The sequence below is a fragment of the Chelon labrosus genome (genome assembly GCF_963514085.1).
Source record: "Chelon labrosus genome assembly, chromosome: 3".
Lineage (NCBI taxonomy): Eukaryota > Metazoa > Chordata > Actinopteri > Mugiliformes > Mugilidae > Chelon > Chelon labrosus.
In genome coordinates this window covers 18,865,875-18,879,267 of record NC_140339.1, presented here as the reverse complement: position 1 = coordinate 18,879,267, position 13,393 = coordinate 18,865,875, and the positions used below count along the sequence as shown (strand labels likewise).

Here is a 13,393-nt window from a genome sequence, read left to right as displayed (position 1 = left end):
GTATTAAAATGAAGAGATTTTGCAATACAGGCAATGAAAGAGTCCTAGTGATTAGTTTGTTTGATGAATGGAGTATGTCAACCTGACATATCTCACACTAAATTCAGATTCCTTTTGAAATCATCTGAATCCACTGAGCATAAATGATGGATTAGTCACCCTGCTGCAATAATGCTGTCTTCAAATGGAACTCCTGAGCCTGGGGTTACTGTATGTCTTGTAAACGACCCATGAACTCGAACCTTTCCACCTAGGATGTGAATACCGCAAGAGGGAGGGGGCCTTCATATGGATTTTAAACTTATACTCGACACCATTTGAAGGCAGCATTAGTTGAGGTGTATACACCAGATGCACTTGAGCTTATCTAAAGTATTTATTAACCTCACTCCCTTTCTTTTGAGCGACTGGTAAATGGACCAAAATGTTAACAGTTAACAAATGACATTGTTAACTGAGCAGCAAGTCTAGTTTAAAGTATTTAACCCACTGGAAAGAAGTGTCTCTGTCTCTCTTTTTGCATAGAACTACTGATGTATTTATTTCTAAGCCACTTTCCTCTGTCTGTCCTCTTTTGTCGGTCTCCTCTGCTCAGCCTTTTTTAGATCAAAGTGTCTGTATCCTCGGGTAGCAAACCTTTTGAGAGGATGTTACCACATGAAAGGTATCATAATATATTGTGTGTTTCGTCTCCGTCTTGACACAGTTGTGGAGAGTCTCTGGGTTAAAGCTGCCATAAACGCCTCTAAATATTAATGGAGTAAGACTGCAACAAAAGGCCTGAGCTGAGAGGTTGTCAGCCGATTCATCCGCACACACTTCCGCCGTATTTGAAGTTCTTCGCTTGTACACTTTAAAGGGGGATAAAGACAGTATCACACACTACTCTAGTATTGTACGGTGAAAAGCATTAACATTCATATTGTGCTACATTTTGGGCTCATTTAATCCACTACAGGAGAAACGCTAAATCGGAAACTTTAGAGTGTGCAGTGAATGAACTTCGGTATGAGCCCTGCATGGTTGATTTGCTGGAAAATATGGAGCCATATAGGGGAAAAAGAAGTGTGCATTTTCCTACAACGTAACTAGATTACACTAGCATGAAGGGTTTTATTTATCTCTTTTTTTTTTTTTTATGGCCTTTGTATTCCAGTTAATAATCAGTGCCCATTCAGTCTGATGAGTGTGGTTGCAGATTTAGTACTGAATGTAATCACAGAGTCAAGTGAAATCCAGTAGAAGCCTTAAGATTACACTTTTGTAGGTAGCTTCGAACTGCCAATATCAAGAAGGAGTTGTTACCCACACACATCTGTTGTCTGCCTTATATTCCACTTAAACCTGTTTAAATGAACGCTGACGATGGCTTTCTGTATTCATAATGTAACTGTTTAGTTTGATTGGCCATAATCACAGTTTATTCATTTGTAATCCTTCTGGTACTTTTTTTTTTTAAATCATCATTGAGGTAAAAGTTCAGGTATTTATGTTTAGGAATACCGCTGATATTGAGCTCTAAGTTGTCTCTCTGAGGAAGTGGAGGAGTGTGATTGAAAGAGTGTCTTCAGCAGTTTCTGCAATACATCAAGCACAAAAAAATAAAAAAATAAAAATGTCCACGTCAATAATAACAATACTCAATCACTTTCAGGTAGTGGGTGGTAATTATGAGTATATACCAGAGGGAGGAGAGAATAATGGTGCCAAGTGGTTGATTGAAGATTATAATTATCTGTTGAATTTCATGGAGACCATAATTTTCTGGAGTATAGTGGTCAGGGCAGAAAAATTATTTTAACGGGTTCTATTTATAAGTCTTAATCGGGAGCTCCAATAACAGGTTCACAGGTATTTTTTTGTTTTCTGGACTAGTGCTGAGCGTTAAAAAACAAAAAAAAACACTGATGTGTGTACTGCACACCTGCTGTAGAGAGGAGCCGGGCAGGAGAGTATGCATTATGAACTGCATTTTTACGAATCTATACGTTCTCTTGTGCTGTTTTGCAAAGTTCAAAAGAATAAAAACATCCAAGTGATCTTTACGCTGAGGGGTTTTTATGTGTTTTCTTTGAATGTGGGTGAAATTATTCTATTCTTGTCTTACATAGAAGGTACCAGCACTACAACTACTACCTACTACAGAAAAATACACCAATCAGCCACAACATTAAAACCACAGACAGGAGAAGTAAATAACATTGACCATCTTGTGACAATACAATGTTCTGCTGGGAAACGTTTGGAACTGGCATGCCTGTGGATGTTGCTTATGTATCACCCAACAACTACTTTTATGTTTGGAGACTGGTCAAAAAATATATTAGCAGTCCAAATCACCAGCCAGAGGCATTCTCCGCTATATGAGTAGTTTTTAAATTGACTTCTCTCTGATCTTAAATGGTTTAAAATCCACTAATAAAACCATGGCAACCCTTAGACCCTGATTCAAAGTGACACATGAACTATTTTGGAAAAATAACGCATTGTGAGGTAGCCTGCAGGGTTTTTCATTAAACTGACTGTATGTATCATCCTGGGCCGCATCTTTCGCTAACGAGTCAACTGATTTTTATTTGTGCATTTAGTTATGTGGATGGAGAGCTGATCATATTTGTGGATATGGATCGTCTGTGATTAGCCTCGAACAGCGCTGTCTTTTATCAGATATCGGAAGTCGTTTATTCGTGACAGCATCGTAACAGTACAGGATTAAGATAAAGAAACAATGTGCTACTCTCAACTATAGCCGTAAACAGAATAATTGATGGTGCAGACGGGCAGTGTTGACCATAGGTGTTGACATGCAGGAACCAGCCTAGCAACCATTGACTGGCAACCGTATGGCAACAATTAGGCTAGTGTCACATGCGGTCACATGACCACACGGCTGTAATGACCTTTTGTCCGCTTCAACATTTATTTATTTATTTATTTATTTATTTGTATGTGTTTATTTGCTAACCTGGCTTATTTTTTTTATTTTGGATATTAATTTAAAAATGTATAACGAACGTACAATTAACGATATCGATTAACGCCTGTGGTGGGCGGGGCTAAATCAAGAATCTATAAAAATATTTTTAGCACCACAAACTGTTACAGTTGTAACAGCTTTTGGACAATGTTATAGTAGCTATTGTTTGGACTCTTTTCTATTGTAAAATTTCCTCCGTATATGGATACCGAATTCTGCCATTATTACGAGGTCTTCTTTTCTCTGGATTCATTTCCAGGAGATCATACAATACATTGAAAGTCAGAGAAAACTTTTAGCATTATTTATTTATTTATTTATTGTATTGTAATAAAGTCACATAGGTTTTGACGGAAGCTCTTGGACTACGACAAAAATACACAACATTTTATGGATCTAAATGTATGTCTTGAGCTGATTTGCTTTTATTGCCAAAATAACTGCAAAATAATCCTGTGGGAGTGACTCCTAGGTGTTTCGACTGTGTGTGACGACCACTGTTGTTGAGCCACACGAGTGAAGGCTTGGCGGATGTTTGGTCATGTGACCTTCGTCCATGGAGCGTTTAGACACTGTTGCCATGACGACCATGAAACATTTAATGGCGGCGTCTTTCAGGGCTCACTGTAAACTAAGGTAAACTAAAGGTAAGCCCAATAATGACGGTTATAAATATTTCAAAGTGAAGTTTCTTATTAACATTTGATCTAGGAAAAACCAAAAGTCCATCTCTGTGTTTTCTTATTCACCGTATGTTTCACAGTTTCGCTAGTAGTACTCACTTTTTTAGTGTTAGCGCTAGCTAAAAAAAAGACTCGTTAGCCTGTGAGCTGATATTGTTTATATTGTATATACGTCTGTATTTACGTATACATTTATACCGTATATGGTTTACACCCCTGTGTAGATGCCACTTGGCATAAAGACACACTTTTGACAATATGAAAATACAGACAGCTCAATAAAAACATTTTTAACACTACAAGCTGTAGCAGTTCTAACAGCTTTTTGGCCAATGTTATAGTACTGTTCGAACTCTTTTCTACAGAGATGTAGGCGTTTCTCGCTTGTAAAATTTCCTCCCTGCACGTCCGGGACTATCGACAGCAGCACTGAAAGCACTACAGGGGACTGTGCTCTTCCCTGTCATGTCACATACAGAAGTTCTCCGATGATTCTGCAATTGTGGGGTCTATCAGGGATGGACAAGAACAAGTGAACAACTGTGTCTTATGGTGCGAAGCGAACCACCTTCGGTTCAGTACAGCTAAAACCAAAGAGATGGATTTCCGGAGCTCCAGGCCTCACCTGCAGCCTGTAACCATCAACAAGTGTGTAGAGGAGGTTCAAACCTTTAAATACCTGGGTCTACATCTGGATTACAAACTAGACTGGTCGGCTAACATAGGTTCAGTATACAAAAAAGGTCAAAGCTGTCTATATTTTATTAGGAAAGTAAGATTGTGTAATATCTGCCCAAAGCTGGGCATGTTCTACCAGACTTTCATTGCCAGTGCCCTCTGCTGCGCTGTGGTGTACTGGGGAGGCAGCACTAAGAAGGAGGGAACCTCGCAGCTGGACAAAGTTAAACGTAAGGCGGGCTCTGTGGTAGGGGCAGAGCTGGAGTTCCTGACATCGGTGGCAGAGGCAAGGACCTTGAACAAACTCCGGTCCATCATGAACAATGTCCACCACCTAGATACCATAGTCAGAGAACCTCGTTCAGTGACAGGCTGCTGTCTCTGTCCTGCGCCACAGACAGGTTAAGGAGGTCGTTTGTGCCTCAGGCCATAAGACTATACGACGCCTCCCTGTGAGGAACCAACTGGACTGTGATTATATATATAGTATTATTATTATCTTTGTCTGTCTGTCTTTGTAAAATTAACATGGTTTTGCTAATTCTATGTCCACATTCTGTGCACTACAACAGGTACACCAGGAATGGAAGCAGCTCAGAAATCATCCAGAGAGGAACCACCTACATTGGAAATGCCCAGTGTGACTCCGGTACAGAATCATGACACAGATGTCAAAATCATGCAAAACTGCTGAGAACATGTGAATTAATCTATATATATTTTCTAATGTAAAAATCAAGATTATTTGTGCTGGCAAACATATACGAAGGCCTTTAAGGGTACACAAAGCAGTTTCTTTGTATTTTACTAATAAAAAATAAATGAGGTATTGAATAAAAATACCAGTTGACTTTTCAGTAAATGTGGGTGCTATTTTTTGACCGTCTTTGTTTTACCCTTCAGCTTCCGGAGAACACCAACTGCCTGTCATGCTCAGAGGACGGCAGGTACCTTAGTCTAGGTCACTCCCAGGGCTTGTCTGTGTGGTGTGCATCGACTTTCATCTGTGTTGCGGAGTGGCTGCAGGACAGGATGGAGATAACATCTATTCAGATGACCGCAATGAGTGAAACAACGTATCTGCTCGGCACTGTTGATGATATGGGTGGGTGGTACACCTCTGATCAGCCGCCATGCTTTTCCTCAGTTTCTGTTGTACTTATTATCTCTCCTTTTTTTATTAAATTTATTAAAAAACACATATAGGCATTTATTCATATGCCTAAACCGTGCAAGGTTAAGTTGGATGTTATCCAGTAATGCTGTACTAAACTGAAACAATAACACCTGGCGCCATGTTTCCTAACCTGAGTTTAGAGGTTGTCAAATTGAGTGATTAGTTATGTTAGTTGTTTAACAAAGTTACACACTTACTGGAGAATCAAAAGTCTGTATATACAGATATTTAAAATATAGTTTTTTGGTTCTCTCTAAAGTCCCCGTGACCTCTCGAACTCTGTGTTATGGCACTCAATCAGTTTCATCAGTTCAGCTCACCGCTAATTGACAAGCTCATCCTGGTTTTCCCTGCAGACAGAGCATCACCATTTTATCAATTAAATATCTGAAAATATGCTATTGCCTTATCAGTCTCAAAAGTCAAGTGATATTTCAAGAGTTTGGCTTTTTTGTGTGTGTGCGGATTTGGGTGCTCAGCTTTTCTTAAATACGAGTAAGGGGGTGTCCAAGACAAAAGATTGGGAGTTTCTTTGTTGGAAAAAAAGAAAGGCTTAAACTGGTGCTCATATGAGTTTTTAGGAAGCGTGGAAAGTGTTAAAATGTTTGGACACACTCACTTTACTGCTGTCATGTTCTGCTGCAGGTGTTGCCAGAGTCTTTGCACATCATTCTGATGGCATTCATCTCCTCGATGTTATTAATATCATGGTGCGTATCATTACATTTTATCGGTCAAGGTTGTTTTGCAAAAATTTTGTTAGAAGTAAAGAGACATCATGTAATTCTGACTAACAATTAATCATTTTACTATCAGGAAGATATCAACCAAAGGAATGTTTGTTTGACATTTGAGTTGTATGAAGGGGGACATTATGGAGCTGCATCATTCAGCTGTGAGTAAGGATTTCAGTTTAAAAGTTTTATTTTGTGATTTCAGTTATAGACTTTATCAAATGAGTTTAACATCAAATGAATTCAACATCTCCTGTCAGGCAATGGTGGTGTTTGGCTTGAGATATATCGCTTCCCTTCGGCAGCATGGCTGAGCGAGTTAGAGATGGCGCTGTCACAAAAACAGGTATTCAGCTGTCTGCGAAGTTCAGAGTATTCCCGTACACTTCAAGCCCCACAACAAACTTCTTCACCCAAAAAAACAATACACCCTGGCTAAAATAGAGCAGTGCACTACATGCTGTGAGGAACGCACAGACCTGTACATCAGGTAAAAATAACAACCCCTTCACAAACAAATGGTAAGACTCGGTAGTTCATTGCACAGTCCTACATCTGAAGGACAAGGGACACTCTTGAACAGTGCACACATTTTAGCCAGAGAACATCTATGTAAAATTAGAAAACTCCTCTCCGAACAAGGGAAGTGGATTGAAACACCACATACATCCTTCAACTCAAGGCTGGATTATGCTTCCGCGTAGTGATCACGCAGTGGTCACGCAATGGCCACGCAGTTGCTTGGACGCAGTCGTGAGACCGTGATGGTTCTGCGTGGGGTTTACGTGTCGAAATGCATGCCACACCGGTAGAGGGCGCTATGATTTTTTGTGACCGACCGACCGAGACTCTTGTGACGTATCTCGCCTCGTATAGTTATTTACCCTCCGGCTTTTGTCGTAGTCACAGTGAACGATGGACACCGAGACAGAGAGACTGGCGTTGGAGCTCCAAATTATTGAAGCAGAGGAAGAAATACTTATATTGCAAATTAGGGCACGACAAAGGAGACAAAGGAGACAACAGCGGTGTTTATGAGTGGAAACCGGAAAAGCAGTCTCCAGCGGATGTAGTAAGCGGACCAATCACAGCCAATGCCGCTGCGTTGCTGCTGCGTTGCTGCTGCGTTGCTGTTGCGTCGCCTCGACGCGCGTCGAGGATTTTTGGGAGGTGCGCGTCTGGCCCTTGCGTAGGACGCACGGGGGTCCGCAAGGACGTAATAGGTCCGTAAAGCCCAAATTATGCTTCCGCGTTGACACAGCGCGTCCGTGCGTACGGACCTATTACAGACCTATTACGTCCTAATAGGTCCGTACGCACGGACGCGCTGTGTCAACGCGGAAGCATAATTTGGGCTTCAGTCTTAACATCTCTCTCTCACATTCACACATTGAGTCTGTAAAGTTTCTTGCCATTAGTGGGTTATTAGAGTACCAGTAATAGGTACACTACACAGGTCAGTCTGAACAACTTGCTCTAATTTCAGCTGAATGTTGTGTTATTAACAGACCCTAGTCATGTGAGTCTTATGTGGGCATCACCCACAGATGTTTCTAATAAAAAACAAAACTTCCCATCTGTTATTTCGAACTGAAGAAGTTACTTGAGTGAGAGGTGAAATGTCTTTAAGAAAACTCAAACAAGTTCAATTACCTTAGTCTTAGCTTTGTTTTTAGGAGGTATTGAAATATAATTTCATTTGAACTTGACCTTATGTTACTGCCCAAAGAAGAGCACTAATTTTGAACATTTTTGTAATCTAGGATTACTGCCAGTCTGTATGTGTTCTTCCCACTTTTTTCCTGTTTTTTAATAGAATGTCATTTATTTAACTTCTAATAAAAAAGTTGAATGTCACCAAATCACACATACATTAAGCTATTTTAACAGTTTTTAATTTTTTAATCCTCAGGACCCAAACTCCTCTGAAGACATGGATGTGAGATGGTCTCCAGTTACAGTAATGATTAAAATAAAGCCACCCATTGTTCCAGCAGGTACATCTTTAACTACAGCAGAAATGTATTTAAACTGTGGTGCTAGTAAACAGGACAGAAATCCAAGAGATGTGATGGTGCAGATGTAGTGGTATTTGTGTCTGTTATTATATACTCCATCATGTTTTTTAAAAACCTGAATGTACCATCAGTTCCATCTGTTTCTGTGGTTACTAACTTAAGTATCAGGCTGAAATCAAGCACTGATTTCATTTAAGAATGACCCAGGTCTGTAGTTTGCATGTGTCTTCTGTCTTGTAGGGAGTGCACAGGATGGTCCTCTTGAGGTGTTGCAAACTGCAGACTTCAAGACTCACTGTTTGACTCTGGACACAATCATGAGCAGCAGTCCTCCACGGGTGAATTCGTCCTCTGATACAGACACAGGGAAAACAAAGGAAACAAAAGAAAGCCCACGGTGTGATAAAGTTTATATAAATACAATTAGCATAGACTTGACTTTGACTGAAGTCTGTTCATAAAATATTATTGAGTCTTTTGAGTCATTTATTACACCTTTTTTGTCATTAACTGTAAGTTATCTTCAGCCTTCCCTCTGTCTCATATTAGTCACATGAAATATTTTTCAGACGGTGCACTCAGCACTTCCTTCTACCGTGTGGTCAGTGTCCTGGCGACAGTAAAGCAGATTTTAAGTCAGGTTTGTAATTGTGTGATGGTGCTTCTGGTATCTCTAGCAGTTGAGATTTGTGTGAATTTATGTGAATTACAAAGCATGAAAAAAATACAGCGTTTCAGAGACGATTCCTTTTAAAACAACTGTCAGTCTCCAGCAGGGTGTTTCTGTTTTAGTGGAAAACCTTTGGTGTATAACTGATTGACAGACACAAGGGTATATATTTAATTATTAATTCGGTAGATTTTATCCCCCATATTTATCAATCAATGCTTCATAAAGACATAGTCAAGCCAGTATGTGAGCTGTGGTCCTGTTAATGTCATTTTTAATCTCTGACCTTTTCTCACCAGGATTCCCTGTCGCTATAGCTGTGTGGTGGAGTGGCAGCCGTAATCTTCTTCAGTATATGCTGCAAAATGCCCCGAAGAACAAACTAGGTAGGTTATTTTATTTGCTTAGTGATAAATCTGCTCTGCCTTTTCCCTAATACTAAAGAGGAGGATAGAATTATAATATAAACTTGGGTTTTAACCCTTCTTCCTCTTTTCAAAGCAGACGTGGATGCCCTGCCAGATGTGTTGTGGCCAAATGCAAAGGAAATCATCTGCTCAGCTGTTAGTAGATGCACCCGCTACATTGCTCTTGGGCTCGATGATGCTTTGCTTTGTGTGTGGGACAGGCAGTCTGGTGAGCAAATCTTCACAATCCTTCTTGAGGAGGAAATAAAGAAAGAGAGCACATATTTCTACTTTCATACCTGCCAGCAGCATCAGTTTGACAGTAGCACGCTAACTGTGTTCCTTGGTCTTAATATACCCATTAAGTTGTTTAAACCTGGTGTTGATGAGCTGTATCTTGCCTACAATTGTAAAATCACTGATACACTTGAACAAACATATAGAAAACGTAAAATAACAAAAAATATCCTCTGCGAGGAACTGCTGAGAGTCCTGCTGAGTCTGTGCTTTACAAATCAATGCACATGTACTGCAAGCTCAGCATGAATGCAATTTAGCATGTTAAGTCTGGTTTGGCACAACAGCAGCGCTCTTATCATAATTTTCATTAGCAGTCCAATTTCATTAGAGGCACATTTGATCTGAGCCTGTATTGCCTGCCGCTTTCAGATCCAAATTCATTACTTCCTGGGCAACGCTACAAGTGTGGTGTAGTCTTGTGAAACTGTTTTGCTATGTTTAATCATGCAAGAGATAAACAATTCAATGGTTTTATCAAAAATGTGCTCACGGACAACATCTTGAGTTAAGCTTAATGCTTTGTTACACCTTTAAACATTTGCAGCTTTAAATAATAAAACAAACATAAATTCTATTCTTATATGAATGGAAAGGACTACATATGTAATAAAAAAATACCATTTAATAGCTGGCATCTAGCAATATGCCGCCATTTTTATTATAAAACAAGCCCATCTTCTGAAAGTCTGCTTCTCCGTTTGTAGCTACATAACCTCCAACAATGCACACAATGGCGTACTGTAGTTTTCAATTTTGAGTTCCCCGTTAGTTGTGAGCTATATTTAGGATTTCCCTGAGAGAAATTGAAAAGCGATAATGAGGCTGAGTCAGTCTGTGGATAGATGCACTTGTTATGTGTGTGTGTGAGTGACCATCACTCCAACAGCCATCTCGCTTGTTAGAGGTTTAAAGATAAAAAGGTTTGACTGATTGATTCTCTTTCCATGTCATTTTCTTGTTTTTTTTCCTTCAGGGGCTCCTCTGTCTGTTGTCTTAGTGTCTGCAGCAAACAGTGCATTCTTCAGCGTGCAGTTTGTGGAATACTGGGCCGTGTCTGCTGATGTTTCCCAGATTTTTGCTGCAGAAAAAATCCATATTTTGGTGTTGTGTAAAAGCGGAGCGCTTCATACAGTCACCACAGGACGAGGGACCCAATCCTGCACCGTGCAGCTCACTGCAAGGTCACCACAGTTTGACATATTATAAATTAAAAGACATATGGCATACGTGTCATATTATATATTATGTTTTCTCTCATTATTTGCTGTGATTACACAGGCCAGCAGACAGCAGGGACCTCCTGACTGTCACTACGTTAGTGCCGTTCCTGCAGGGTTTGGTAGGAACACTAAAGCTACCAACAATGAGCTGTTGTAACATTTCATATTTAGATTGGGTCTTATTTTGCTGTCTTATTTTTCTTGCCTCAAATAGTCACTTGTGGTGCAAAGAAATGGAAAAATGTTCCTCCAAGATGTCATCAACAAAACCACTGTGTGCTTCCTGACTCCGGCCACAGAAGATGTGATTGCTACACCCTGCAATCCTGTTTATGCACTCAACAACAAACAGCAAACTTTGTTCATGCGAGGTAGACCCTAACACCACAGGACTGTTATACCAGTGTCAGGAGAAAAGCATTGTTAACCTGAGTCACCTGAGTTGTTCTTGAATAACAAAAAGTGTAAATAAGGATTGTAATTTGTCTCCCAGGTGACCAAAACACCAGCTCCAGTGCGTCTTCTGAAGAGGGCAGCCAGAGTCAGCTTTTCACCTTCCGTTTTGGAGAGGCTGACGTCCTTAAGCAGTACATAGTTTTACATCCTGACAAACAAAAAAGAATGTGCTATGTCACTTTAGAGGAAACCTGCAATCTCTACCTTCAGCAAAGGTTTGCATTTTGTATGCCTCCTTCATCTGAATATGTGGTGTCCATGTAATATTTACTCCAAACATCTGTCAGCCGACATGTAGACTCTCTCCTCCAGGATGAAACACTGACAATTCATATTTGAAGGTTAAAGCAGTGTCATGTGTGTCTTGTGTTTTCATGTGAAGAGTGATTTCTGCGGAAGAAAGGAACAAAATTATACCGCAGACATGGGAGCAGCTTCAAGACACTGCAGCGACGGTTCAGCAAAGACAGCAGAGCTGTAGCCAGCAGAGGAACTGCTGCAGATGACTGTTCAGACAGAGGTACTATGAACTTATTTAGACTAAAAACACACGGTTTATTGGTACATGTGTAGTGTTTGCCTTGTGAAACTTTTTCTTACTTTGATTTATTGAAAAGGACATTCAGGAAGGTGTCTAAATCAATATATATATATATAAATATATTGTGTTGAACTTTCTGTCAATACACTGTAACATTAAATTGTTTGCTCTCCGTGGGTACTGTGATTCTCCAACAGACTGGGTGGCTGTCATATGATAGTCATATCAAAGTTTCGAAATCATATAATAACTCTGAAACCTAGTTTCATAAATTGGTGAATGTATATTTTTGGGGGGAATATAAATAATGAATGCAAGACCCATGGCAACTAATTAGTTCAGTAATGGGATTAGAAGCCATTGAAGCCCATTAAGAGGCTTGCTCTAGGCTGTAAAATCTGTGTGTTAACTGAACCAAATGTATGCTGTCTTTAGGAAGTGATTCAGGCAGACAGAGTTGCTGAAGTATTTCTTTTTGAGAAACGGCTCAGTCTGTAAACACAATCTCACTGTACATTACAGACTAACCTCAAGGTTTTCTTTTTTTCTGATTCAAATTAGGTCATATCAAGCAGAATTTTGTGTCCAAAAAAAGAGTAATTGTTCTTATATCTGTGGCGCTGGAAGGACTTTTAAAAGGATGAGTGTATTCAGGCTGATTATGACTGGACTGAAGTCAGTTGTGGCACGCTGGCATTTTGTTGCCTTTAAGGTCTTTGAATGTTTCATATGTGATGTTTTCAGAAGACACCCAGAAAGTTAGCAGACCGTACAGAGGTTCTTTTTAAAGTAAACATTTCTAATTTGCAATAACTTGTAAGGTAAAAGTAATAACAGCACAATTCAGGTTTAGTTCACAAGTGTAGCAGAGGGCTGGAGTTGTATCTCTTGAAAAATGACACATTCAAATCCAAATATAGCCGCTGTATAATGTCTGAATTTATCATAAAATGTCAGATGAGAGCTGAGTTTAGATTGCTGGTAATAGTTGAATTCCCAAACCATAATGTGAACGTCTTTTTCTGGGTTTACTGTAGTGCCTCTTTTCTTCTTCGCAAAGCATTTATCTGCATTGATGTGTAATCATTGTTCATCTTTATGTGTCACATCAGGTCTCTCTGTCTCTTTAAAAGGGAACAGGTACTTATACTGATTTTAATATTTGTTGAGAGCCTCACTTGAATTTTTATGAAGCCTTACAGAGGTGATGCCAAAGGGTTTCACGTCATGAGGAGTACACCAGAATGCCAGCACAGGCGCTCTTTTCAGAGAGCTTGTCATGTGTTAGTGCCAGCATCAGTTCTGCTCTGCAAAAAAAACATCAGTGAAAAAAAGCAATAGCGCCTTACACAAAACTTTCCACCAACAACGAGACTGTACATGTCTGTACAGCAAATAGCAGCCAGTTAGCCTTGCTTCAGATAGATAGTGTGGAATTCAACAGTCCAAAAACACACAATGTGTCATTTTGTGTCACGTTTTGTTTTTGTGCAGTGTAAAAATATGTTAATTTCATTTCGGTTAATTTTTTT

The 13,393-nt window shown here is 39.7% G+C and overlaps 1 protein-coding gene across 1 annotated transcript; it reads left to right on the top strand.

Moving 5' to 3' along the window:
- The first annotated feature begins 4,316 nt into the window (after positions 1-4,316).
- Positions 4,317-11,963, top strand: wdr93 (WD repeat domain 93). The gene is made up of 15 exons (XM_084541318.1): positions 4,317-4,987; positions 5,242-5,443; positions 6,161-6,225; positions 6,332-6,410; positions 6,510-6,595; positions 8,162-8,246; positions 8,508-8,664; positions 8,837-8,907; positions 9,237-9,323; positions 9,442-9,573; positions 10,618-10,825; positions 10,923-10,983; positions 11,079-11,235; positions 11,358-11,535; positions 11,703-11,963. Exons 1-15 carry the CDS (start codon positions 4,922-4,924, stop codon positions 11,824-11,826), a joined length of 1,758 nt encoding a protein of 585 aa, XP_084397444.1. The 5' UTR covers positions 4,317-4,921; the 3' UTR covers positions 11,827-11,963.
- Positions 11,964-13,393: the final 1,430 nt, after the last annotated feature.

Excerpts from the sequence above, each read along its gene's own strand:
- wdr93 (XM_084541318.1), top strand. The coding sequence starts at position 4,922 with ATGGAAGCAGCTCAGAAATCATCCAGAGAGGAACCACCTACATTGGAA. Across the intron at positions 9,324-9,441 it reads TGCCCCGAAGAACAAACTAG|ACGTGGATGCCCTGCCAGAT; the intron begins GTAGGTTATTTT and ends TTTTCAAAGCAG. Across the intron at positions 10,826-10,922 it reads ACCGTGCAGCTCACTGCAAG|GCCAGCAGACAGCAGGGACC; the intron begins GTCACCACAGTT and ends GTGATTACACAG.